At 45.6% G+C, this 24809-nt stretch overlaps 1 protein-coding gene across 1 annotated transcript in view; it reads left to right on the top strand.

Annotated features, from left to right (window-relative positions):
- The window catches only part of ADCY10 (adenylate cyclase 10), a 73432-nt gene extending 48654 nt beyond the window's left edge, over positions 1–24778 (top strand). The window contains exons 21-32 of the mRNA XM_040636167.1: positions 6767–6836; positions 7095–7326; positions 9217–9324; positions 9830–10005; positions 12721–12877; positions 16807–17011; positions 17091–17194; positions 17865–17973; positions 18818–18935; positions 20864–21059; positions 23848–24036; positions 24546–24778. Of these exons, the coding sequence (XP_040492101.1) occupies positions 6767–6836; positions 7095–7326; positions 9217–9324; positions 9830–10005; positions 12721–12877; positions 16807–17011; positions 17091–17194; positions 17865–17973; positions 18818–18935; positions 20864–21059; positions 23848–24036; positions 24546–24707 (1826 nt within the window). The 3' untranslated portion in view covers positions 24708–24778. The remainder of the gene's footprint in view (positions 1–6766; positions 6837–7094; positions 7327–9216; positions 9325–9829; positions 10006–12720; positions 12878–16806; positions 17012–17090; positions 17195–17864; positions 17974–18817; positions 18936–20863; positions 21060–23847; positions 24037–24545) is intronic.
- Positions 24779–24809: the final 31 nt, after the last annotated feature.

Genomic DNA, 24809 nt, shown 5'->3' with positions numbered 1-24809 from the left:
AGCCAGGAGCGCCTTTTTTTTTTTTTGTTCTAGAATTGCATGTCAGCTGCTCCCAGGGATCCTCTAATTTTCTGAATAAGAGAAGTTACATTTTTTATCAAAGAGTATAGCACTTAGCAACTTCTTTATGTATGACCTTAAGTCGTAGAGGAGTGATCTAGAATAATCTGGTTTTGGGGCGCCTGGGTAGCGCAGTCGTTAAAGCGTCTGCCTTCAGCTCAGGGCGTGATCCTGGCGTTCCGGGATCGAGTCCCACATCAGGCTCCTCCGCTGGGAGACTGCTTCTTCCTCTCCCACTCCCCCTGCTGTGTTCCCTCTCTCGCTGGCTGTCTCTCTGTCACATAAATAAATAAAATCTTTAAAAAAAAAAAAGATTTTTAATTATTTTTTCGAAAAAGTGAGAGAGCTAGAGAGAGAACATGGGGGGGTGGGGGGAGGAGCAGAGGGAGAGGGAGAAGCAGACTCCCCGCTGAGCAGGGAGCCTGATGACTGAGCCACCCAGGCACCCCCCCAAAATAAATATTTATTCTCATTCATTCTTTATTTCACATGCATTCTACTTGATCTTCATGTTAACCTTTCAAGGTGGAGGTTTATTTTCATTTTATACACAGATGGGAGAAAAAGCTAGCCTGGAGCCATTTTAAGTACTTCCCGAGTACTCTTGGGAGTATGAGAAGAGCTCTAGACGTTGGAACAGAAAACTCAAGAAAATAACAACTTTTAAGAAGGACTTGAGAACCAAGAGAGGGCAGACCTCTACAACAAACAAAACAGGCACCCTGAGGGCAGGCGATGAGGGCTGACAAGGACGCGTGTGCAAATCCAAGAAGCTTCAGGGATGATCCCAACATAGGGCCGTGTTCAAGGAACCAGTGCAAGTACCAGTAGGAGAGAGTTGACTGAGGGAGGTAAGAGAAAGGGGAAGAAGCAAGGGGCAGCCTGGGTGACTCCGTCGTCTGAGCATCTGACTCCTGATCTCAGTCCAGGTCTTGATCGCAGGTTGTGAGTTCAAGCGCTGTGTTGGGCTCCATGCTGGGTGTGGGTTGGGTGCGGGGCCTACTTTTAAAATAAATAAATAAATAAATAAATAAATAAGAAAGGGGAAGGAAGATTCCAGACTGTGTGGAACCAGTAAGACTCTCTATGTTAGTAATTATATATATATTTGGTGGCAGTGGGGATAAAATCACAGTTGATTTTTGTCTAAGTTTGTTTATTTTAGAGAGGGGGGAGGGGCAGAGGGAGAGAATCCCAAGCAGACTCCCCGCTGAGCACGGAGCCTGAAATGGGGCTTGATCCCACCACCCTGAGATCATGACCTGAGTTAAAATCAAGAGTCAGATGCCCAACCAACTGAGCCACCCAGGTGCCCCCCTCCCCTGCACCCGGCCAGTTGGTTTTAAGCAGGGGGGCTAGGGCTGTCAAAGAAACAACTTCAGTTATTTTTGGATTCTCCAATACACCTTAGAAGATTCACTCAGTTTCCCAGTGCTCTCCTGTGTCTTTGAGCAATGTCTGCATTTTTGTCAACTCCTCCACCAGCCTGAGGCCAAAGCTCTACTATTTCTCTTATCGGAATTTTTCACCTGTTTAAAAGGCTATCAACTAGACCTCTTTAAATAAACACTTCAAGATTTTTCCTAAAAGCTTTACAATAGAAACAATAAGCCCAAGCCCCAGTGTCCCACAGACTTTCAGTACTTCTCAGGGGCAAACATCTTAACTTAGCTGTGCTTTCTAGTCATTGCCTCCATATACAAAATGATGTGTTCATACAGTTTAAAAAAAAAAAAATTCTGACATTTTCTGTTTTCCTCTCACTTTGGTGAACAGATGCAGCATGCCCCGGTGAGGACTTACCCCTGTCCCGCTACTCCTCGGGACCTCTCCCCCAGTATTGTTCTATGGCCATCATCAGATAAATCTTTACAAAGATCATGCATTACAGAATCATATGCTGTATCCCTCCTATGCTGAGCAGGGAGCCGGATGCGGGGCTGGATCCCAGGAGCCTGGGATCATGACCTGAGCAGAAGGCAGATGCTTAACCAACTGAGCCACCCAGGCGTTCCCTAGAGTTCTTACAAAAGTTTATTTTTCCTCGAATTTCTAGGATAATTTTCTTTTTTGCAATGTCTTCTTTATAATAGCCTGTCTTGGTTGGATACTCTGTCCATTATCCCTGAATCTTGTGCCTGTAGGTAATACTGGTGAAGGACATACATTTGACCCTTGAACAACACAGGTCTGAACTGTGCAGATTCACTTATATGCAGATTTTTTCCAATAAATCCAGTACAGTACTATAAATGTATTTTCTCTTGAGATTTTCTTAATAACGTTTTCTTTCCTCTAGCTTACTTTATTGTAAGGATAAAGTATATAATACATAAAACAGAAAATATGGGTTAATTAACTTTATGTTATCAGTAAGGCTTCTGGTCAACAGTAGGCTATCACATAGTTAAGTTTTGGGGGAGTCAAAAGTTATATGTGAATTTTCAACTGCTGGGGGGCGGTGAAGGGATCAGTGTCCCTAAGCCCCTGTGTTGTTCAAGAGACAGCTGGAAAGGGAAGAGGTTCAAAGACACTAGGTGTAGATTAGATAGTGAGGAAGTTGATTCTCTTTTCAATTCTCTCTCAATCCTCAAGTCTTTCTTGAGTTATTTTCTTAAGTCTTGATCCCCAAACATCTGCAGTCCATGGGCTTCCTCCTGGGCTCTGTCCTTCGACTGGCTCCACCTACTTCATCAGAGACCACTCCTCTCACTCCTTTGCCATCTGAACATTATTGAAACCCCGCCCAACGTTTCATTTACTCATTCAATAAATACTTAGTTCCTACTATGTACCAGACCCTGCTGCAGGCATGTGGGATACATCAGTGAACAAAAGAGCATTTATTCTATTGTGGAGAAGCAATGGAGGAAAAAACATAATAAAGAAGTAAAAAGTCTACAGTATGTTATGGGAGGTAAATCCCATCCCAAGGAAGAGAACTGAAAAGCCTGTTTGGTAGGGCAAGGGGGATTAGGAATGCAGAGCCATTAGGGGAGCCCTCATTCAGAGATGAGATTCACAGAAAGACAAAGGAAGTGAGGGATTTTGTCTTCCGTTTTAGGCAGAGAAGATAGCCAGTGCGATGGATGGCCCTAGACAGAAATTGACCCCTTCCATTCTATACGTTGTGGGTTTATGCTTTTTAAGATTATTTTATTCTCAGGTAAAATGTCCTGGACCTGGAGAGACTGGAGATAAACAAAAGAATTCAATTTGTTAAGATGCCTGGGTGGCTCCGTTGCTTAAGCATTTGCCTTTGGCTCAGGTCATGATCCCAGGGCCCTAGGATCAAGTCCTGCATCGGGCTCTTTGCTCAACTTCTCCCTCTGCCTGCTGCTCCCCCTGCTTGAGCTCTCTCTTCCTCTGACAAATAAATAAGATCTTAAAAAAAAAAAAATTTTCAATCTGTCACCTTGAACCTGAAGTCTTATTTCTAGGTCTTTGAAACCATGAGATGAACAAGTTACCACTTGCTCTTTGCTTTTCTACTTTCTTCTGAGAGCCTACAAGCATTTTGTATATATTTTTTCCTTTTGAATTTTACAGATCCCCTTTGAACTAGGGAACTTTTAATATGTCCTTCATAAACGAAGAAAATGGAGAACTAAAAATAATATGATTCACCTAAGAGGTTAATGATAGAATGACAAAAAGCCTATCTTGTACTCCCCAACTTTGTTTCCTTTTCTTGCCAATATTGCTTGTCTCTGCATCTCATTCTATCACTATAACAACTTGAAACATTAAAAAAATAGAGATGTTGAAGGAGAAATAGCATTTTATTTTTCTTATTTTTTTTTTCAAAAATGTGCATTTATTCAGCAAATATTTATTGAGCATCTACTATGTACTAGGCAGTGGTCTAGGTACCAGGGATATAGTGCTGAAAATGATAGACATGTGTCTATTCTCATATATTAGAATTTTCTTGAAGGCTGGTGATAGATGTGATAGATAAAAAACAGATTAACTAATTAATAAAACCATAAGAGAGCCTTATAGGCCTTGATAAATAGTCTGACTTTTATTTTAAATGGGTTCGAAGACTTTGGAGATGTATTAATTAGAATTAGTATTGTCTACATGTAACAAGGACCAGCTAGAGTGGCGTTAATTTATTTACTCTTAAATTTATTTCTCTCTCATGTAAAATGCTTTGTCTCATCATTGGGACTAGTATAAAGGGACTAGTATGATCATCAGAAACTCTTGGTGCAAAAATGGCTGCTGGAGCTCCAACTGTTATGTTTACATTTAACACTAGAAGAAGAGAAACCAAAGGAAAAAAGAAAAAAGAAAAGGGAATGCCCCTTCCCTTTTAAGGAATGTCACCTGGCTATACCCAGTTGCAAGGGAGGCTGGAAAATGTAGCTGCCCTGAGTAAAATTGAGTTCTATTTCTAAGGAGAAAAAGGGATAATAAAGCTGAGATAGGAAACCAACAGTCTCTGCCACAGAAATCTGAGTCATGTTTCTAAAAACATATTCTGTCTTCTCTGTAGAGAACAGATTGCAGGGATTGAACTAGAAGGGAGGTCAGTTTTTCACACTTGTCCAGATAAAATTTGGTGGTGGACTCGGGTGGTACCGTAGTAAAGATGGACAGAAGAAGATGGATTCAGGTATGTTTTGAGGTTAAGTCCATGGGACTTCCTGATGGGCTGAATGGGATGAGGGAAAGAAAAGAATCCAGAACATTGCCTAGGTTTTTTGCCTTGAGAAAATGGATATATGGCTCTGATGCTTAGTAAGATCAGAATATAGGTTTATGGAAGAGAGATTCAAGAGTTCTGCTTGGATCATGTTAATTTTTAAATGCCTGTTAGGCATTCAAACAACAGTTGCCAAGGGGGCATTTGGATATATCAATCTGTAGTTAAGGGTAGACGTCAGGCTCAGAGCTTAAACAATTGTCAGCCATTGGCATGTGACTGCGATTCATAGTCATGGGCAGATGAAATTACCTAGGAAAAATGTGGATAGAGAAGGGAGCCCAGGACCAAACGGAAGCTCACCAACACTGGGAATGTTGGTAGAGGAGTAGGGGCTGGCCCAGTGGACAGCAAATGAGGAAAGCAGCCAAGAGAATGGCTGTTAGAAAACCTGGTGAAAAGAGGGAATGGTCGGTTGTATTTAATGCTTGCTGAGAGGTGTAATAAGATACAGACAAACGTGACCTTTGGCTATGGCAACATGGTAGCCACTGGTAACCTTTACAAGAACAGTTTTAGAAGAGTAGAAGGAAAAAGGCGTAATTTATTCAGCATCTAGTCACTAGAAATACATTAGCTGGCAGTCTAGGGGGAGAGGTGGGCAAATTATTCCTTACACAGTGTGACAGTAAGAACCATGATGGAGGTCTGCACAGGGCACAGGTGAGTCGGGGCACTGAATCTATGGGGACAAGGGCACAGAAGGCTTTCAAAAGAAAGTGATAACTGTGTGCCTTAACTGCATTTTTAGAAATTAAAGGATCTGTGGAGTAATGCATTGGCCTTGAAGCTGGGAGACCTAGGGTCTAGTCCTACCTCTATCCCTGACAGGTGATCTGAGACAAGTCCCTTCCCCTGTCTAGGCTTCTTCCTTCCTTCTGCAGGGGGAAAGGTCTAGATCGGACCATCCTTATTTGTTTCTGTTTTAAGATCATTATGGAATTTTCTTACCTGTTGGAGTCTGGATAGACTGAAGGTTTGAAGTTCAAAGTTCTCTGCCCTTTAGTTAGCCTTTGGGGTATATATTTAAATGTCTACATTTGTCCACTAGAAACAGATCATTTATTCATTGTTTTAGTTGCTGCAGGGTCAATTAGTTAGGACAATGTTATCGTCTATAACCAACCGTAACATTTCAGTGGCTTAACGGAGCCACTGCAAGTCACTCCAAGATGGGCCATTTTGCATGAATATTATTTTGAATTAAAAGCAATCCAAACCCAGCAAATTGGAGAAAAGCCCTTTACCTGCCGCTCAACTGCCTACTTTACCAGGAAGAGAGCTATTAAACAGAGATTCCTCTTTACCAAAGAAACTTCTCTGCATAATAAGGCAACCTTTGTTTTCCAAACATCTCCTCTCACCTTCCTGGTCTTTCTTCCCTTTGTATCCTCAGACCCCCTCCCCTTCCCCTTAGCTTTTACAAGTTTCATGTTTCCGCACTGTCTTTGGAATTTCCATGTCTGCATGGATTCCCCTTATTGACATCTATTAAATTTGATTTTCCCCTGTAATCTGCCTCATATCAATTTGATTCTTAGTTCAGCTCGAAGGACCTCTGGAGGGCAGAAGAAATTCTTCCTCCCCAATGACACAATAGAATATTTTTTTTCCTCCGCATGTAACGATCTAATGAAAGTTCTGGCAAATGGTCTTGAACACAGGAAGTCAGGGACCCAGGCTCCTTCCATTCTGTCCTTTTGCCGTCCCTTAGATTCTCACAATTATTTGCTCTCTGGCGGAAGGAAAGGTGGAGAAGATACCAAACCACCTCAGCTCAGAGGTGCCAGATATCACTTCTGATAGAATTCCATTTTAAGTGAATCGCATGGGTTCACTGAGACACAGTGGAGTCTGGGAAATGGAGAGTTGGGCTGGGCAGCAGGCACTGTATTGGGAAAGCGGAACAAGAGTCTTTGGTGGACACCAGACGTTTCTCCCACGTGGAACATTTCGTGACCCATATAACTCATTTGTTTGTTTATTTTCTAGCTGAAGAAGAGATCACCTTTTCCAAAATAGAGATTCCTAAGAAATCGGAGTTATTTCCTGAAAATCTCAGGTACAGGCATGCATGACTGTTGAGGCATAAACAATTGTCATTAAGTTCAGAATACTGTTAAAATCTTCTGTCCATTGAGTTCTTTTCGGCCTCTTTGGTACAAGTGGGGAGATGCTGGGGTGTGTGCATGGTGAGTTCTGTCAGTAGTGTCCACATCGAGTTTGATTATCTTGCTCTTTTCTTAGTTTTTAAAAATATTTTCATATCAAAAGCTAAGTGTAGCTACAAGTCATTCCTCCTATTTCTGCATTTGGACAGTCCTGAAGAAATACGAGAAAAGATCTTGAGTTTCTTTGACGTCGTTATAACAAAAATGAGGACGTCTGATGAAGACATCATTCCTCTGGAATCTTGCCAGTGTGAGGAGATCGTAGAGATGGTCATCATGCCTCTGGCCCACCATTTTCTGGCGTTGGGAGAAAACAACAAAGCCTTGTATTACTTCCTAGAAATTACATCTGCTTATCTCATCTTGGGGGATAACTACATGGTAAGGTGTTTCTACCCCACTCCCCTCCATCCTTGAGACAAGTTAAATACCACAGCGCCCAAAGGGAATCTCTGGGGTGTTGTGTGTTTTTTTATTACTTCATGTTCTTGATTCCTGCCAGCACCCCTTTCGTCTGAAAATCAAATTGCTGAGAAGGGAAATGACCTGAGATTGAGAAATGAAAGTTAGAACAAATTGAAAGTAGCATTATACAACATTTAAAATAGCGCCCTTTGGAAACTCGCCGCGAACTGTCTACCTACATGGAAAGGGGGTGGGATGTCTTGCTCATTCCCAAAATGATGCAGAAAGGACTCTTGGTCCCCACGCTGCCGTTTCAGCAGAGTCTCCTCAGTAATGGCCCTGTGGCATTTGCCTCCTGTCCTCCCTAAACACCTGTGACCACAAATACCTGTAGGTCTTTGGATAAGCTCACCCACTTTGGTCTTCGTGTAATTTGTGCTAAATTATCATACATTTCCTTTAGACCACCAAAACACTAGTGTTTCTCCGGGATAACTGTAAATAACATTCCAGGGCAAAAGGCCCCTAGAAACGTGGGGATTTGAGTATAATGAAGTAAAACGAATTCATTGTTCAGTAAGTTGGGAAGCACTGAGCGGAATGAAGCTTGACAGGTTTCTTTACTGCAAATATTTCATGGCCTTAATCTGCTAAGATATGTGTCAGTCTTCCAGAGGGTCCGGCTAGTTCTGGGGCATACTGCGTTTCTCAAACCTACTTGACCTTAAACCACTTTTCACAGAGCAGCTGGCCAGACTAACATTGCATGAACTCACTTTAGGAAATGCCCCTCTGGCCCTTGCTTCATCTGACTCACATACTGAAGAGGCACGCGTGCAGCTCATGGCCACACTGGGGGTCTGTTCCGTATTTAAAACTACTTTTGATCACAGCAGCCTAATCGGCCCTCATACCTTAGATTTTTATAAAATTTAAAAATTTAGTCATTAAATATGTTGGTAAGCCCCAGTTCTCAGGGTTTATGTTAAAGATGGAAGTCGCCCATGCATATTATATATACAGGAATACGTATATGTAAATACACACACACACACACACACACACACACACATGGAAAAGGGGGCTATGGTCAGTGAGTCCCAAGAAGAGAAGGCGGAAGTAGCCCTGGGCACCAACTTGCTAAGCGCCTCCATCTCAATTAGCAGGGAGTGGGGGGATGGCCAGGAAGACAAGGATTGGAAGCAGAGCCCTGGTGGGTGCAAGTTACCCACAATGTGCCATTGGCATCCTCTCTCCCATCAAAAAATAATCTAGTAGGTCCAGGTCAACTCCTGTTTCCCTCTTCTGCCTCCCACTCATATCCCTTTGGCTGTGTAAGACTTGAGGACATCGCCTTCCCTTGTTTTACTCTTCAAGTCTGACCTTGCCTTGGTACTCACATGTACCAAGGCTGTCCTGTCTAACGATGTCACAGTAGGTTTAAAATGAAGTGGGGAGAGTTGCTCAGGGCCTTGCCTTCCTAAAGAGGCCCCCGGCAAAGGAAATGGGAGTGGTTCATAACTCACGCCAAAAATCAAGACCAGCTTCTCATAGATGTGGTGATGCCATCAGGGGCAGTGGGTACCTTGTTGGAAATCGGGGCCATCGGGGGTGGAATTACTCAGAGGAGGAAATTGCCCTGGGTCCATCCTCCAGAGCGAGTGATCCAGTGGACAAAGACAGGCCTGCAGGTGGCCAGGATCTTCACCAGGAGCCACTACCCAGAGCTGCCTGAGTTTGGAAGCCCTTACTAATGAGGAGCAGGGGATGCAGGCAGAAGTGGGTCCTGCGGCCGAAGCTGCAACCCCCCCCATTAGCGGCCGGACCCCCGCTGACTCCTATTCTGTGCCCCTCTGCTGGCTGCAGGCATACATATACTTGAACGAGGGAGAGAGGTTGCTGAAAATGCTCAAGGACGACAAATCCTGGAGTCACACTTTTGAGTCCGCTACCTTTTACAGCCTCAAAGGCCAGGTAAGAAACCGTGGAAAACAGAAGCATGTGTTATTGGTCACTGGGGCGTTCTATAGAAGAAGCAGCAGCCGTCCCTGTACCTCCTGCACCCTCCTGCCACCCTCTGCCACGAATCCTTGCCACGCCCGCAGAACCTCACACCCCACGACTCCAACCTCCTTGCCATCACTTGCCAGCAGCGAGCTCTTCCTTGTTCTTGTGGGTGACGACGTCGTCATGAAAGGTTTCTTTTAACAACCTCCAAAACTGGACCCGCGTGGGGGAAACATATTCTCAGAGGTAGATGATTCACAAGAAAGATGCTATGCGAGATGCTAGTCCCCCAGCCATCCTCCCAGGCATACGTGTGTAAACGTACTATTGTGCCAGGCACACGGGGAGCTCGTTCCTAGGGCCTGAGTTACCTTTTGGATAAGAATCCCAGGAATATGTGTTGGAACATCCGGGTTAAGTCCAGAGTCACTGCTTTTCCTCGCTCCTGTCTCCCCCTCCCTTCTCGCCGCAGGTCTGCTTCAACATGGGCCAGATGGTGCTTGCCAAGAAGATGCTCCGGAAGGCACTCAAGCTCCTCAACCGCGTCTTCCCTTACAACTTAATCTCCCTGTTTATTCACACGCATGTTGAGAAAAACAGGCACTTTTACTATGCGAATCAGCAGGGCCAAGAGAGCTCGCCTCCAGGGTAAGGGAAGGAGCTGGCAAGAGCTGGAGGTCTCACTCCCCAGACAGAGACCTGCGCAGACTCCCATCAGCCCCCAAAGCCAGCACCTCTAGGGGGCGCAAGAAGGCCTGGGGGCTCTGCCCTGAGGCTCACTGGTGCAGGAGGGAGCCCGTCCAGGAGGCCCCCAGGCGAGGTTGGGGTTGCCCCAGCGCGCTTCACAGCAGCTTTTGTGAAAGTGAGCTCAGGTGACAAGAACATCAGGGAGCCCTTTGCAAGCCGAGCTCCAGTGCCGCGCCCTAGTCTGTCCCTCCAATCCCTCTGGCCAGCGTGTGTACTAACTGCACCATGGCTCCTGGGGCCTCAGTCACAAGCCCTTTTCCATTCAGGGGTACAACACTGCCCCCAACTGAAATAGAAGGTCCCAAAGACCTCCGCAGAGGACAGACTGCCCACGCATCTGAGCATCTGGATGGGGATGTGGGTCACATGGGAGGATCATCAGTCAAGCTTAAACCGCTAAGGTTTATACATCTCAACATATGTAAATGTTGCCTCTTAAACACTATAAAAAATAATAATGGGGGGAACCCCAGTGGCTCAGTCGGTTAAGCATCTGACTCTTGGTCTCAGCTCAGGCCTTGATCTCAGGGTTGTGCGTTCAAGCCCCGCGTGGGTAGTTGTTGAAGCTGGGTGTTACGGCATGCAGTTCATGATATTTTTCGGCTTAACCATGTGTATGTTTGAAATTTTCCACAATAAAAGTTTCCAGATATATTCCACCTATCCAGTCGGCACCGAGGGAAATGCCACCTAGCCGGGGATCTGGAGAGCTGACGGAGGACGGACATCTCTCCCATGTTGGGAGAGGCCGGTAGCGTATCCCTACAGGTTCTGCCTAAGACACAAGCATCTGTTTCTTTTCTTTCTTTCTTTCTTTCTTTCTTTCTTTCTTTCTTTCTTTCTTTCTTCCTTCCTTCCTTCCTTCCTTCCTTCCTTTCTTTCTTTCTTTCTTTCTTTCTTTCTTTTTTTAAGATTCTATCTATTTATTTGACAGAGAGAGAGACAGCCAGCGGGAGAAGGAACACAAACGGGGAGTGGGAGATGGAGTAGCCAGTGGGAATGGGCGAAGCCAGGGGGAGAGGGAGTAGGCAGGCAGGAGAGAGAGTAGCCAGGGAGACAGGGAGAATCCAGGGGAAGTGGGAGAAGCAGGCCAGGCTTGAGCAGGGAGCCCAACGCGGAGCTCGATCCCAGGACCCTGAGATCATGACCCGAGCCAAAGGCAGATGCTTATCCGACTGAGCCATGCAGGCGCCCCCAGGATACCTCTTTCTTCCTCCTTAAAGGTCTTTATTTGAAATCTGCTTTTTGATAAATATTTCTAATTATATTTTGTTTTCTTGGTTTTGTTAAATCACTAATATTGCAGGCAACTTGCTTATCATAAAGATAAGGTTCCCATTTTTATCATAATAGAAGGGACAGTTGGCTACATTCTCAGTTAAATGATTATTGAAGCCAAGACTGAGACCCCAGACATTCTTTGTAGGTGGTCATCCATCCTCCCCTTAAATACCTCCGGCACAGGAAGTTCACCACCTCCTGTGACATTCCATTCCGTTGTTGGAATGAGTCTTAGTCGGCTCAGGCTGTTATAACGAAATACCATAGACTGAGTGGCTTATAAATAGCAGACATTTATTGCTGAAGTCTGAGAGAGATCAGAGTCCCAGCATGGTCGGGGAGGGGCCTCTCCATGGTCACAGACTTTTTTCATCTTCATATGGTGGGAAGGGGCTGGAGAGCTCTGGGGTCTCTTTCATAAGAGCCTTAACCCCATTTATGAGGGCTCTACCCTCATGACCTAATGACCACCCCAAGGGCCCACCTACTCTTACCATCACTTTTGGGGGTTAGGATTCAACATCTGAATTTGGTAGAGATGCATTCCGATCATAGCAGAATGTAATTGTTAAAATGTTCGTCTCCTTGGCTGAGCTGAGGCCTAGCTCCTGATGGCAATGCTCACTGGATGACGAGACACACTGGGATGGCCCGGCTGGAAATGGCCGGGGCTTGAGGCCCGGCACCACCACATCCCAGCTGTGTGACTCTGGGTTAGTCACTCAACCTGTCTGAGTCTCACCTGCTTACGTAAAATGGGGTTCCTTATTTCTTCCTTTCTTCCAGGCTTGTTATCAGAATCAAATGTGATGAATTACATAAATGTGCTTTTAAAATAACTTCATTTAAATAGCAAGGACCTGACAGGGGACACGTGATTTGCATAAATTATCTTTTTTTTTTAAGATTTTATTAATTTGACATAGAGAGACAGCCAGCAAGAGAGGGAACACAAGCAGGGGGAGTGGGAGAGGAAGAAGCAGGCTCCTAGCGGAGGAGCCTGATGTGGGGCTCGATCCCAGAACGCTGGGATCACGCCCTGAGCCGAAGGCAGATGCTTAACGACTGCGCCACCCAGGCGCCCCTGCATAAATTATCTTAATCAATCATCACAACGTAGGTATTATGCTCCCCATTTGGTGGGGGGGAGAAAATGTGCTTCATAAAAATTAATGTGCCTGCGCTTTACCATCTTGGAAAGGAGGCAGGACGCACACTCCCATGTGCGTTTGTCTCCCAGCCAGCGGTGAGGATTCTGTCCTGGGTTCCCCTCTAGCGTGCTGGTGACCATACGTTCTTTCTCTCTCCGTCGCATGTGTGTGTTTCCTCTCATAGGAAGAGGAGGCTGGCGCAGCTGTACCGGCAAACTGCCTGTTTCTCCTTGCTGTGGCAAATCTATAGCTCGAATTATTTTTTCCACTACAAGTATTACAGCCACCTGGCAGCTATGATGCAAGTGAACACGGCCCTGGAAACTCAAGATGATTTTCAGGTAGGGTGTTGTTTTAGCTGCTTTTTAAAATCTCTGCATCTCATTTAGAGGGAAACTCCTACAGGGAGCCAACCGGGATTCAAAATCCGGGCCAGGTTGTTTTGCCAAGGGCAGCAGCTCTCAAAACACTTTGGTCCCAGAATCACTCTGGCCTCTTAGTAATTCTTGAGGCCCTCAAAGCTTTTTATTTCTATGGGTTGAATCTACTGAAATGATAAGAAGGAAAAACCGAGGTATTTAAAAAATATTTTTAAAGAAAAATAAAACTCTTACATATTAACGTAATTAACATTTTAATAGGAAAAACAAAAGGCCAAATTCCCCAAACAAAAAATTGAGAAGAGTGGCATGTATTGAATTTCTGCCAATATCTTCATGTCTGACTTCATAGAAGACGGCTGGGTTCTTGGTGTTTCTACCTTCACTCCATTGCAGCCTCAGACGTTGCCCCTGGAAAATTCCACTATATGCCACTAGAGGATGAGGGGAAAAAAGGAAAATGTTAAAGGATAACTTTAAAAAAAAAAAAAGATAAAATCATGACTCGTACAAAAAGAACCCATGTCAAAGATCCTATTAAACACATTAATTACTGAGAAACTAGTAAGCTGTTACAACTGGTTCCAAGGAGAATTCACTTTCTGCCTGGACGCATAGTCTAGTTACGGGGCGATAATCACACGTATTCCCCTGAACACTGACATTTCTATGCAAGAGGCTAATTGACATTACTATCCGTTTTCTGCCTCAGGCAGAGCTGTAAAATAGCCCAAAGACAAGGAGAGGCAGAGATAACCTTAGTGAGTGACCTAGACTGCACAGTCGACCGAGTTTTGTTTTTTTTTTAAGATTTTTATTTATTTATTTGACAGAGATAGACAGCCAGCGAGAGAGGGAACACAAGCAGGGGGAGTGGGAGAGGAAGAAGCAGGCTCCCAGCGGAGGAGCCTGATGTGGGGCTCGATCCCATAACGCCGGGATCACGCCCTGAGCCAAAGGCAGACGCTTAGGGACTGCGCCACCCAGGCGCCCCAGTCGACCAAGTTTTTGTTGTTGTTGTTTGCTTTGGTCTTGCATCATTTTTCCCCACACAAATAATGCCTTGATATCCTGCAACTAGCTTTGATTTCTTTGTGCACTCCCTGACATGGCCTCAGGACCCACTGGCAGAACTGCTGGTCTATGTTGTTGGGGAGGAAGAATTCTCTCTCCCCTTCAGGGTCCTTCTAACTGAATTAAGAATCAAGTTGACATGAGACAGAGTAATAGGAGAAATTCAGATTTAATAGCGTACGTATGGGGAATCCACATAGACCTGAAATTCCAAAGACAATGAGGCAACAGGAGGCTTGTATGAGCTGGGAGAAGGGTAGGGGCCTGAGGGCACGAAGGGGAGGAAGGCTGTTAGCCGGAAGTGGAGGAGATGTTTGGAAAACAAAGGTGTTGTCCTATTACACAGCGAAATTCCTTAGGTAAAGAGGAATCTCAGGAAAGCGGGCAGTTGAGAGACAGGTAAAGAGCTCTTCCTTGAAACTAATGTAACACCGTATGTTAATTATATTTCAGCTTAAAAAATAAATTTGTTTAAGCCTTAAAAAAAAAAAAAAGAAAGCTTTTCCTGAATCTGCTGGGTTTTGATTGCTTTTGACTCAAAATAATTGATGGGATTTTGGAATATAGGTGAGGTTCAGTGGGGTGGAGTCCGGAGTCGATGACGAAGAAAGAATTCTTGAGACATCTTTGATACAAAATGGTGGTTTATTGAAGCACGGGGACAGGACCCCTGGGCAGAAAGAGCTGCTGCCCCGGGGTTGTGAGGGGTGGCTGATTATATACTATGGGGTTGGGGGAGGTAAGGAAAAAGGGAGGTTTCTGAACTTTCATGTGTTAAAGAAGACTCACAGGACACCCGAGGCCTTGCCGTTGTCAAGTTCAGGTTGTTTACCCCTCTAGTGAGGCATTCACATGAAGATAGTGGGAGCTTCCTGGAGGAACGTTACACTCTGCCCACTTCAAGTATCTGTCAACGGGCTGCAGATTATAAAGTCGCTTAATTGTATCTACATTCCCTTCTGGAAGCTAGGTTATTGATAGAAATGCTTTGTTCTTGTAAATTGCTAAGACTTTCGTAATTGAGGGAGACTCAGGTCTTGCAGGATTGTGATCTCCGTAAGTTAACTATTTGTTTTTCCTTTCCTTAGCTTTAGGGCAGCCAGAAGTGCCTGAGGAATGTCACATACATCCCATCTGCGGGGGGTGCGGGGGAGAGTTGTGGGGTGTCAGCTTCTGCTTTGTCCTGCTTGTCTTCTGTTCCCTCATCAATAATGTTCATGCCAAAGTGGCCCATTTGGGGGCAGCCTGCCCTTGGCTCCTACAACATCATAAACTGGGACATCTTTGTTTAGATGCAGAAAACTCCAGGAGACAAAATAAGAGATTGTTAAGCTAAATCCAATTCATCTAATGATCTAGTTCCTTTATAAAAAAGCACATCAAGCCTAGGTTTCTTCGGGGCAATAACTTCCTCTTGGCGTGATTAATCATCAGGAATTGAGGGAAAATGGTCAAGTAGCCCTGTAAATGCTGGAGGGGCTTAAATTCCTAGCCAGGAGTCTGTCCCCAGCATTAGTACCTTCCAATAGCCCAGGATACGTAAATATTTATAAAGCCCATCAAATACAGCCCTCTGCCCATCCTCCTCCTGTAGCTCCCTGGGCCACTAAACCCAGCCATATCAGACCTCTTGTGGTTCCTCAAACGTGTTCAATCCCCTTGTAGGGTCTTTGCAGTGGACACTCCCAGATCTTTACAGGGCTCCGTGCTTATCAGCTTGAAGGTCACCTCCGTCATAGGCCTTTCTTGACCACCTAGCCCATTGACTCTTTAACCTGTCACCCTGTTGTAGTAGCTCTTCTCACCATCTGACATTTTCTCGTTTGCTCCTTTTTTAGTGTGTAGCCTGAGTCCATCCGCTACCGGCCTATAAAGTCCCTGAGAGCAGGGACCTTGTCTGCTACCTTTTCCCATCGTGAGCTTCAATAACAATGTCTGGCACATAATGGGCACTCAACAAATATTTAGTGAATGAAATCCTTTAATTCCCCTCCATATTTGGGGGGCTGTCTCTTAAAAACATGGTGGCACTGGGGGACAGGAGACTATAGCGGAAAAGCCCAAACTGGAAAGTGAATCGATAGAGGCTTGTTGACAATATGGCCATGACCGAAGGCAGAGCAGCCTGGCAAGTGCTCCCCTGGGTGCTCAAAAGCAAACGAGACACTCATTGTTGGATAACAGACAGAACCAGAATGAGCCCCGAGAGAGTAGTTTCCGGAACTTCACCTATCTGTGGCGTGACCACTGGCAAGCCACATAGCCTCTGAGCTTCAAATTTTCCCCCATAGAGGAAAGCAGTTGGACTCTGCTTTTGGTCCAAATCCAAGAAGTCCTGGGCTCTTGTATAGCTTTGGACGTTTCATTTGCCCGTCAGTCCTCTCCTGGTCCACAATTTCCGGCTGCCCTTCCCTTCTGGTAGCCACATTGGAAACACAGCCCAGATCAGGAATACAGGAACTCCCTCAGATCGACTTTGTGGTTTAACAAGTGCCCATAGAACTGCCAGTAACACAGAATTTGTGGCCTGCTTATTTTGTGTGATTTGAAGAATTCTAGGAAAAAAGTCCCCTTCTCCTAAATGCCTCCCCACTGACTCTGTGGGCAAGAGGAGCCATCGAGCGTGCCCTGGAGGATCCAAGAAACAGGTGGCAGAGACCCAGTTTAATATCTGCACCTAAGCCCATGCCTTGCCCAAACGACCAGCTCCACTCTCAAGCTCAATGAACACATGTTCCCTGGCCAACACTGGGCGCTGCCCCGACCTTCCTGCCTTGGTTCCATCCACTTCTCTTCTCCACTCTTCTCCATTTCAGATCATCAGGGCCTATCTGGACTATTCACTGCACCACCAGCTGGCCGGGCACCAGGGCGTGTGGTTCAAACACGAAATCATGGTCATGGAACAGATCTTCAACCTCCCCCTAAAAGGCGTGGGCATTGAAATCGTGTCCTATGTGGCTGATACACTGGGCTACACCAAGCTTTTAATGGGTCACTTGGACTTGGCCATTGACTTAGGTAAGGTTTGTCTGGGCAAGAAGGGATATGCGGAATACAAGTAACACCCCGAAATGTACTGGAATTGTTTTCTTCCCAGGCTCTCGAGCCCACAAGATGTGGGCACTGCTCCGGGATCCCAACAGACACTACATGGTCCTCTGCTGGCTTAGTAAATCTCTCTTCTTGAAAAACAGGTATTTAGCTGAAAGCATTTTCCAAAATTAGAGGGAGGAAGCCATTGTAATTGAGCCTTTTGGGCTCACTTGACCCTGGCCATTGGATGGCAAAGGACCAGGACTTACAGTAAGATGTGACTGATAATCATAGTTTTTGGGATACCACTGTTCTTTGCACAGCATTCTTTTTTTTTTTTTTTAAGATTTTATTATTTTTTTAAAGTAATCGCTACATCCAACATGGGGCTCAAACTTACAACCCTGAGATCAAGAGTCGCACGCTCCGCTGACCGAGCCAGCCAGGCGCCCCTGCACAGCTTTCTTTCCCATACATCACCCCTAGTCTGTTTACTCTCAGTGACTGGAGGAGAGTCGGTCAATCACCCTGCTTGGGGATCAGGCCTTCCCTGGAGGGAAAGGGACAAGTCTCACAGGGAAGGCAAATGCCCAGAGAAGAGCCCCCGGGACCAGAAGCTCCTGCCAACTTGGCCTGACTCTGGTGGCCCTGATACAGAGGTCTGTGACAACAGTTTGAGCAAAGAGCCAGTTTGAGATTTGGGAGTGGGTCTGAAATCTGCGTAAGGGCCATATTTGGTCTGGAATTATGGGTAGCATGGAAACAAGACCAGCACTCAACTCCATCTCTCCTCCCCAGCACTTCCTAATCTTACTACCTTCCTTGCCACAGAAACAAGCAATTGATCCAGGTGCTGGGGTGGCTGTGGGAACTTTCTATAACAGAAGAGCACATCTTCAGCAAGGCCTTCTTCTATTTTGTCTGCCTGGACATCATGCTTTATGCTGGTAAATGTGGCTTGGGGACCTACAAGCAAGCGGGGGCACGGTGTCCCCACACTGTGTGCTTGGTGTGGTGTGGCAGCTGTCGGGGCGGGGGTCTTCAGACCACTAGGAGTCTGGCTGGAAAGACCTCTAGGACCGGGAAGGGGAGAGCATGGTGGAAGAGCTGAGGAGCCCTCTGGAAGGTGCAAGGATTATGAAGGACCAGCAAGGAGGAGAGTTTAGTCCAGAAGAACCTGTTGGGTTTAAGCTGCCCGTTTAAGGGGGAGATCAACTTACCCACCAGTGTAGGGACCAACACACATGTCGGTCCCTATATGTGCCTTTTACTAGAGGACTTGTTCGCAGAATATACTCAAAGACTCATGCTTTAGGACGAAGGGTGGACTTGCGAAAGGGTCCAGGCACTGGAAGCTGTTGGAAAACAAGTTCTGTCCGGATACTCCTGGTTACATCAGATAGGCAGCCCTCAGCGTCCGTAGTAAATCAGAGGGGCCAAGCTGGGCATTCCTTCCCCACCCTGTGATTTTGAAGAGGGAGGCCGGGGTGGGGCAATGGGCAGGTCCCAGGCTGCACTGAGGCCAACTCCAGCAGGGCTCCCAGGGGAGGGCTGGTTGAAACTCCACTCCTGCCTGGGTGAGTCTATGGAATTGTACCCTGTGTGCATACACATGCACGGAAGCTGGGGCTCTGCAAACACGGGGCACTGTGGTCACAAGGTTGTTGCCCTCCACAGGACCCTTCGGAGTCTCTAAACAGAGATGATGGCCTCTCCCCACAAGGAGCTACTAGGCTAGAACAGGACCACCCCCACCCACCACCAAAGCTCTCCTGTTTCTCTCTTTTTTAGGCTTTGTTTATAAGACATTTGAAGAATGTTTGGAATTCATATACCAAAACGAAGACAACAGAATCCTCAAATTCCAAAGCGGAATCCTCCTGGGACTCTATTCCTGTGTAGCTATCTGGTAACGATGTGTTGCATATCACTAACTCCCAAACTGGAAAAGGTTGACTCCTCAAGAAGAGTTCTATGAGATTAAAAAAGAAAAAGAATCTATAATTTATACGGAGACAGATTGAAGGCGTCAGAGTGGATTTACGTTGAAAGGCACCCTGGGGGGCCACCTAGTTCATCCCCCTTAGGCAAGACCACCTCAGTTGTATTCAGTGCAACAAGCATTTATTAGCACAGAGGGGTAAGAGTACTGGCTTCTGAGGAGTGTTTGGGGCTTGAGGGAGACACATAAATAGCGCCACTTGCGCACCGCCCCGCCAGGATGGAAGTATATTGAAAACCATTGTTGACAGAAGTGATGTTGGAGGATGCGGCTTGTGTCTGCGGGCGGGTGGGCTTCCTAATTTTGAACCCCAGTATTAGGTTTGCCCACTCGGCAGCAGGCAGTTCTGGAAATCTGCTGTTCTCCCCCATCAAAACGGGCTTCTTTCCGCCACACGGCAGACAGAAGAGCCATACGAAGCTCCCTGCGGGCCTTCCTGCCCCTCGGGCAGGAGGGGGCCAGGTCCTGGGCTACCCCTGCCTCCCTCCTTTCCCACAGTCGCCAACAACCCGTCCCTCCGGACCACTGGAGCCATGAGTGAAGCAGGGGAAGAGAGGTCGTGCTTTGCACCGCTGAGCTCCCTCCCCTGAAAGGAATCTGTGGGAGGGGAAGCAGCACCCTTCTGTACCCCGTTACCCCATCAAGCCTGGGCTTAATGCCTTTAACTCATCAAGTTTTTAATTCAGTCAAGCTGCAGCTATGGTCGTACCTTCAAGGAAGTAGAGCAACAGCAAGGTTCCAGAACATTCGTTCAATTACTTGCACAGCATCATTCCCTAGTCTACCTCCTGTATCACATATGCAGCCATGCAGCCCAATAGTTCAATTTGGTGATGAAATTAAATGAGAACACGAAGACAGTCCTATGCAAAGTGCCACAAACTAGAGCAGTTCCAACATTGAAGAGAAATAAACTCCTTGGGAGTTTTTATAAAATTCCTTGGGAGAAATTGAACTCCACAAATTAATTACCCTCACCAGTAAAAGTCCAAAGAAATTAAAGTCCCAAGTCGAATTAACTTGCCCATGTGAATAAAAATTCAAGGAATCTAAAGTCCAAAAGTCATCCTAATTTTTTTTTTTAAGATTTTATTTATTTATTTGACAGAGACAGCCAGCAAGAGAGGGAACACAAGCAGGGGGAGTGGGAGAGGAAGAAGCAGGCTCCCAGTGGAGGAGCCTGATGGGGGGCTGGATCCCAGAACTCTGGGATCACACCCTCGGCCGAAGGCAGACGCTTAACGATTGCGCCACCCAGGCACCCCGTCATCTTAATTTTTTATTCTACTCTATTTTCTTTCAACAGCTGTGGCCTAGGCCAGGGCTCGTCACACTTTCATGGGCACAGGAATCACCTGGAAGTCTTGTTAACACTTATTAACTCGGATTCCTGGCCCCATCCATCGCCAGAGGGTCTGATTCCGCAGATGTGGGTGGGACCAGCGAGCCTGCCTTTCTAAGGAGCAGCCAGGTGACACTGGTGATCCCAGTCTGTGGCCCACACTTCGAGCAGCACTGGCCTAGGCCCTCTCTCCTTGGAACGGGAGCGATGTCTTCCAGCTCTAGAATGTATAGCTCCAAGCGTCCGATAGCCTTCGCTTTTTTAGAGTCCAAAGAGTTAAATAACTGGTTGCTAATATTACCTGAGCGTTCCCGAGGATTCTCTTTGCCTCAAACCATCAAAAACATTCTATTCTTGCCCCGCTCCCTACCCCAGCATTCCCACCGGGGAGCAGACGGCAGGCTTCCAGGCGCAGGTGCTGGGAGCTGTTACTCGCAGAACCTCAGCTCCTTCCAAGGGCCCCACCGACTTGTGTCCTTCTGTGGTGGCGCAGGTATGCCAGGCTTCAGGAGTGGGACAACTTCCACATATTCTCCAGCAGAGCTAAAAACCTAGTGCCCAGAAGAACGCCGACAGCTCTCTACTATGAAGGAATCTGTAGGTACATGGAGGGGGAAGTTCTCTACCTTCAAAAGCAGATCGAGGGCCAATCTGAGAACGCCCAAGACAGTGGAGTCGAGCTGCTGAAGGTGAGCCCACGAGAAACCGCTCGTTGAGTGGGCATCTGTCCACGTCCTTGTGATAATTATTTTCTCGGATTCCAGAATGTATATGTTGATAGTACATGTTAAGGTAATGCCTTCCCCCCAAATTAGAGGAAAATATAAATTGCCCACTACCTTACTACTCAGAGAGAACCACTTTTTACGTATCGAGACACCACGGTTCGGATTTTTTTCCAGGTATGCACATGTGCACATTTCCATTTTTAAAACGTGCTATCAAATAAAATATAGTGCGAATGATTTCCTGTCAGTACGTCGTTTTCTACACCACGAGTTAAGAGGAAGCATAGTATTTTCTCTCATAGATTAGATCTCAAAGATCTTGTTGGACAATCTGCCAAACTGTTCTGGGACAGGAATTTTTCATAGCATTTTACTGCTGTTCCTGTGATAAACAGCTTGGTGGGTAAGTCTTCGCACGTGGAAATTTAAAATATTCCAGCTGATCCTGAGTGTGTCTTTTAAGTTAACTTCTTCAAAAAACAAAACAAAAAAAACAACTTGTGAAATGAGTTTTCAAACACTTCAATACAAGCATTACGCAACGTGCATCTCTTCCACTCACTGAACAAAATTGTGCTGAGTGCAAAAGTAGATACATAAGGAAAATATTCAGCTGCTATGTAGTGACCACCAGGTACAGCTGTGGGGGCACAAGGGGGAGCAAATCACACCTCTAGGTTTACAGCCTAGACTGGGCATGCCCTCCAAGGGAGTGAAGGGCTGACTCTGTGGCGTGTTTGCCTTGTTCTCTTAAAAACTGGGCACAAGTGTATTCGTTGTCCACTGCTGGGTCCCCAGTTACCACACACCTAACAGCTTAAATAACACAGATTTGTGACCTCACGGTTTGGCAGGTTAGAAGTCTAGACAGGCTTGCCTGGCTTCTCTGCTCAGGGTCTTAGAAGGCTTTAAGATCAAGACATTGACCAGACTACCCTCTCATGATCTAGGGACCTCCTTGACGTAAAGCATGTATTTATTTGTTCTGATAATAAAGCATTCTGCTGGCTCTCACTGAGGACATGGACTTGCTTGGTTATATAAAACATTATTTTGTTTTACATAATTATTCTGTATTGTGTAATTTCATGTAATTTGATAGAGTAAACATCATTCCTTAAGTTGAGAGAATGACTTATGAGGGATTTGAGACATGCTTAACTCCATGTTGGTCAGAAAAAAATAGGTTTTTTGTTTGTTTGTTTGTTTGTTTACCATCTTACACATGATTTATTCCAACATTCTCTCTCTCTCTCTCTCTCTCTCTCTTTTTTTTTTCCCAACTACCAGGCACATTACATATGACAAATGAATTGGCTGTCATTATCACTTCTAACTATTGATTAATAATAAAGGTGTACCATACTTTCGGCCAAACTAATATATGAAAATCCAGATAGACAAACTAGCAGGTGCTGAAAAGAAAGCACATCGTTATTTAGTGAGTAGTAAAGCGATAACACTCACCTATCCCAAAGCCAGTACAGGTTAAAAATACAGTAGGTGCTACCGGGGTTACAAGAAAGATGAGAAAAACCCTGAGGACTTTGTGATTTATCTGAGTTGGAGAAGCCGGTAGGGGAGGGGGGCCCGGGACTGGGAAGGTGTGATGGAGGGAACGGAGAGACCACGAAACCACGAATGAAGAGCAAAGTGTGTGTCTCCCACTGTACACAGAACAATGCCTTGTTCCCAGTAGATGTTTCATTTTTTCAGTTATCGATGGGCTAAATAGACATGGAACAGATCAGTCCAGAAAACTCCCAAGTTTTGATTCAATTTCTGTAATATTGAAATAAATGCAATAAAACAATAAGACATCATTTCATTGACCATGAAATTAGCAAAGACATGAAAGAAGACATATTTGTACTCTGAAAGACTCCCACAAACTTTCCAGAGAGCATTCTGGCAAAATATCTTTAAAATAATGCACCTCGGTTAATTCTCTCCCTGGGAATTATCCTAAGGAAATAATCAGATGGCAAACAAAAATTTATCTATAAAGATGTTGATCTCAGGTTGATAGCATTAAAAAAACTAGGAGAAAAGAAAAACTATATGTACTTTACAAAGAGGACTTGGTTAAGTCGGACATGGTGCATTTAAACATTGGGATATCTGATATAAAAATTCTGAATTTCTGACTCTTCTTTTAAAAACTGGAGTATCTGGTGACTCTAGGCCCACATTCCCCAAGGGCAGCCGTTGGCTGGAATTCAGAGGTGACGCTTCTATGGGGCACATCTTCCATCTTCTCTCGCATGACGTAAAAAGCGTAGTTCTGCTATTATCATGCCACATCCAGCTTGCTTACTTTTTTGTTTGTTTTTTTTAGAGAAGGGGAGGGCAGAGAAATAAGTGGGAAAGGATGTACCCAAATGTTAAAAATATTTCTTTCTGGGTGCTAGACTTATGGGTAATTCATATTCTATACTTTTCCCCCCACATTTTGAACAATAACTTATGTTGCTTTGGTAATCAAAAGAAAAGATATTTTTCTAAAAAGTGGTTGCAGAGAAGGGTTAGCGAGCCCCCCCCCATATCGCATTCTTGGTCTGGGGGGACCGCCGAGGCTATGCCACTTGATGCGTGTCAACTTACGTCCACTGCTTCCTATGTATGTCTCTGTAATGTGCTTTTTCATTTGATTGCTTGAAGCTTTGAAATGTTCCCAAATTATCTGTGGAGGAACAATCTTTGCAGCCAAGGACCCCTTTCTGATTCGAATATGCTGTTTTTCCTTCAGAACTTGGAGAGTCTGGTGGCTCAGAATACCACCGGCCCTGTCTTCTACCCAAGGCTCTACCACCTGATGGCCTATGTCTGTATACTAATGGGAGACGGGCAGAACTGTGACCTCTTCCTGAACACAGCCTTACAGCTCTCTGAGACACAGGGGAACGTGCTGGAGAAATGCTGGCTGAACATGAGCAAAGTAGGTCCCGCCAACCAGCAAGCTGGGATGGGGATGCCCACCTTTCCAAGGAAGCCCCGGAAGCTTGCTGCCTGGTTAGGCTTCCCCAAGCCTGGGAGGTCTTTCTGGACAATTCCTGAAAGGGTTGATAGATCTGTAGTTCAGATGTGTGTGCCTCCTCTTCCCCTTTGAGTTCCCATAGACTCTCCCTCACATTCACATCAGCTTCAGCAAGATCTCTGCCCCTTCGTTGTGGCCCTCACCGCTTTCCAGTCTGTGTCATGTTGCATGGCATCCAACATGGCGCCTTGTACTCAGCATTTGTTGAAGTGAATGGATGTACACTTGTATGGGTTTATTTAAAGGGTCATGTGTCAGTATTTGAGTTTGGGCAGCAAAATTCATCACTTGTCTGTGGGTTCACATGGTTCTGAAAGCTCAAGGATGCTAGACCATTTCTGTACGAGCCCAGCCTTGGTCACACAAGTCGAGGAGCACTGCTTAATTCTTGGCCCTCTCCCTCCTCTCAGGAATGGTGGTACTCAAGCTCCGAGTTAACAGAAGACCCATGGCTTCAAACAATCTCGAGGCTCCCGTCATGGGAAAAAATTGTATCTGGCAAGGTAAACATGCAGGATATTCAAAAAAACAAATTCCTGATGAGAGTAAATATCCTGGACAATCCTTTCTAACATTTCATGCAAGAGGACAAAGATTTCAGTAAGACTCCTCCTCTTGCGATTACCCATCATTACCCTTTCTCTGCAGCCGGCACCGCCCCCCCCCCCCCCCGC

The sequence above is a fragment of the Ursus maritimus genome, unplaced genomic scaffold, assembly GCF_017311325.1.
Source record: "Ursus maritimus isolate PB19 unplaced genomic scaffold, ASM1731132v1 scaffold_2, whole genome shotgun sequence".
NCBI classification, from domain to species: Eukaryota; Metazoa; Chordata; class Mammalia; order Carnivora; family Ursidae; genus Ursus; species Ursus maritimus.
The sequence above is the reverse complement of the archived record's forward strand: the minus strand, read 5'-3'. Positions and strand labels throughout refer to the sequence as shown.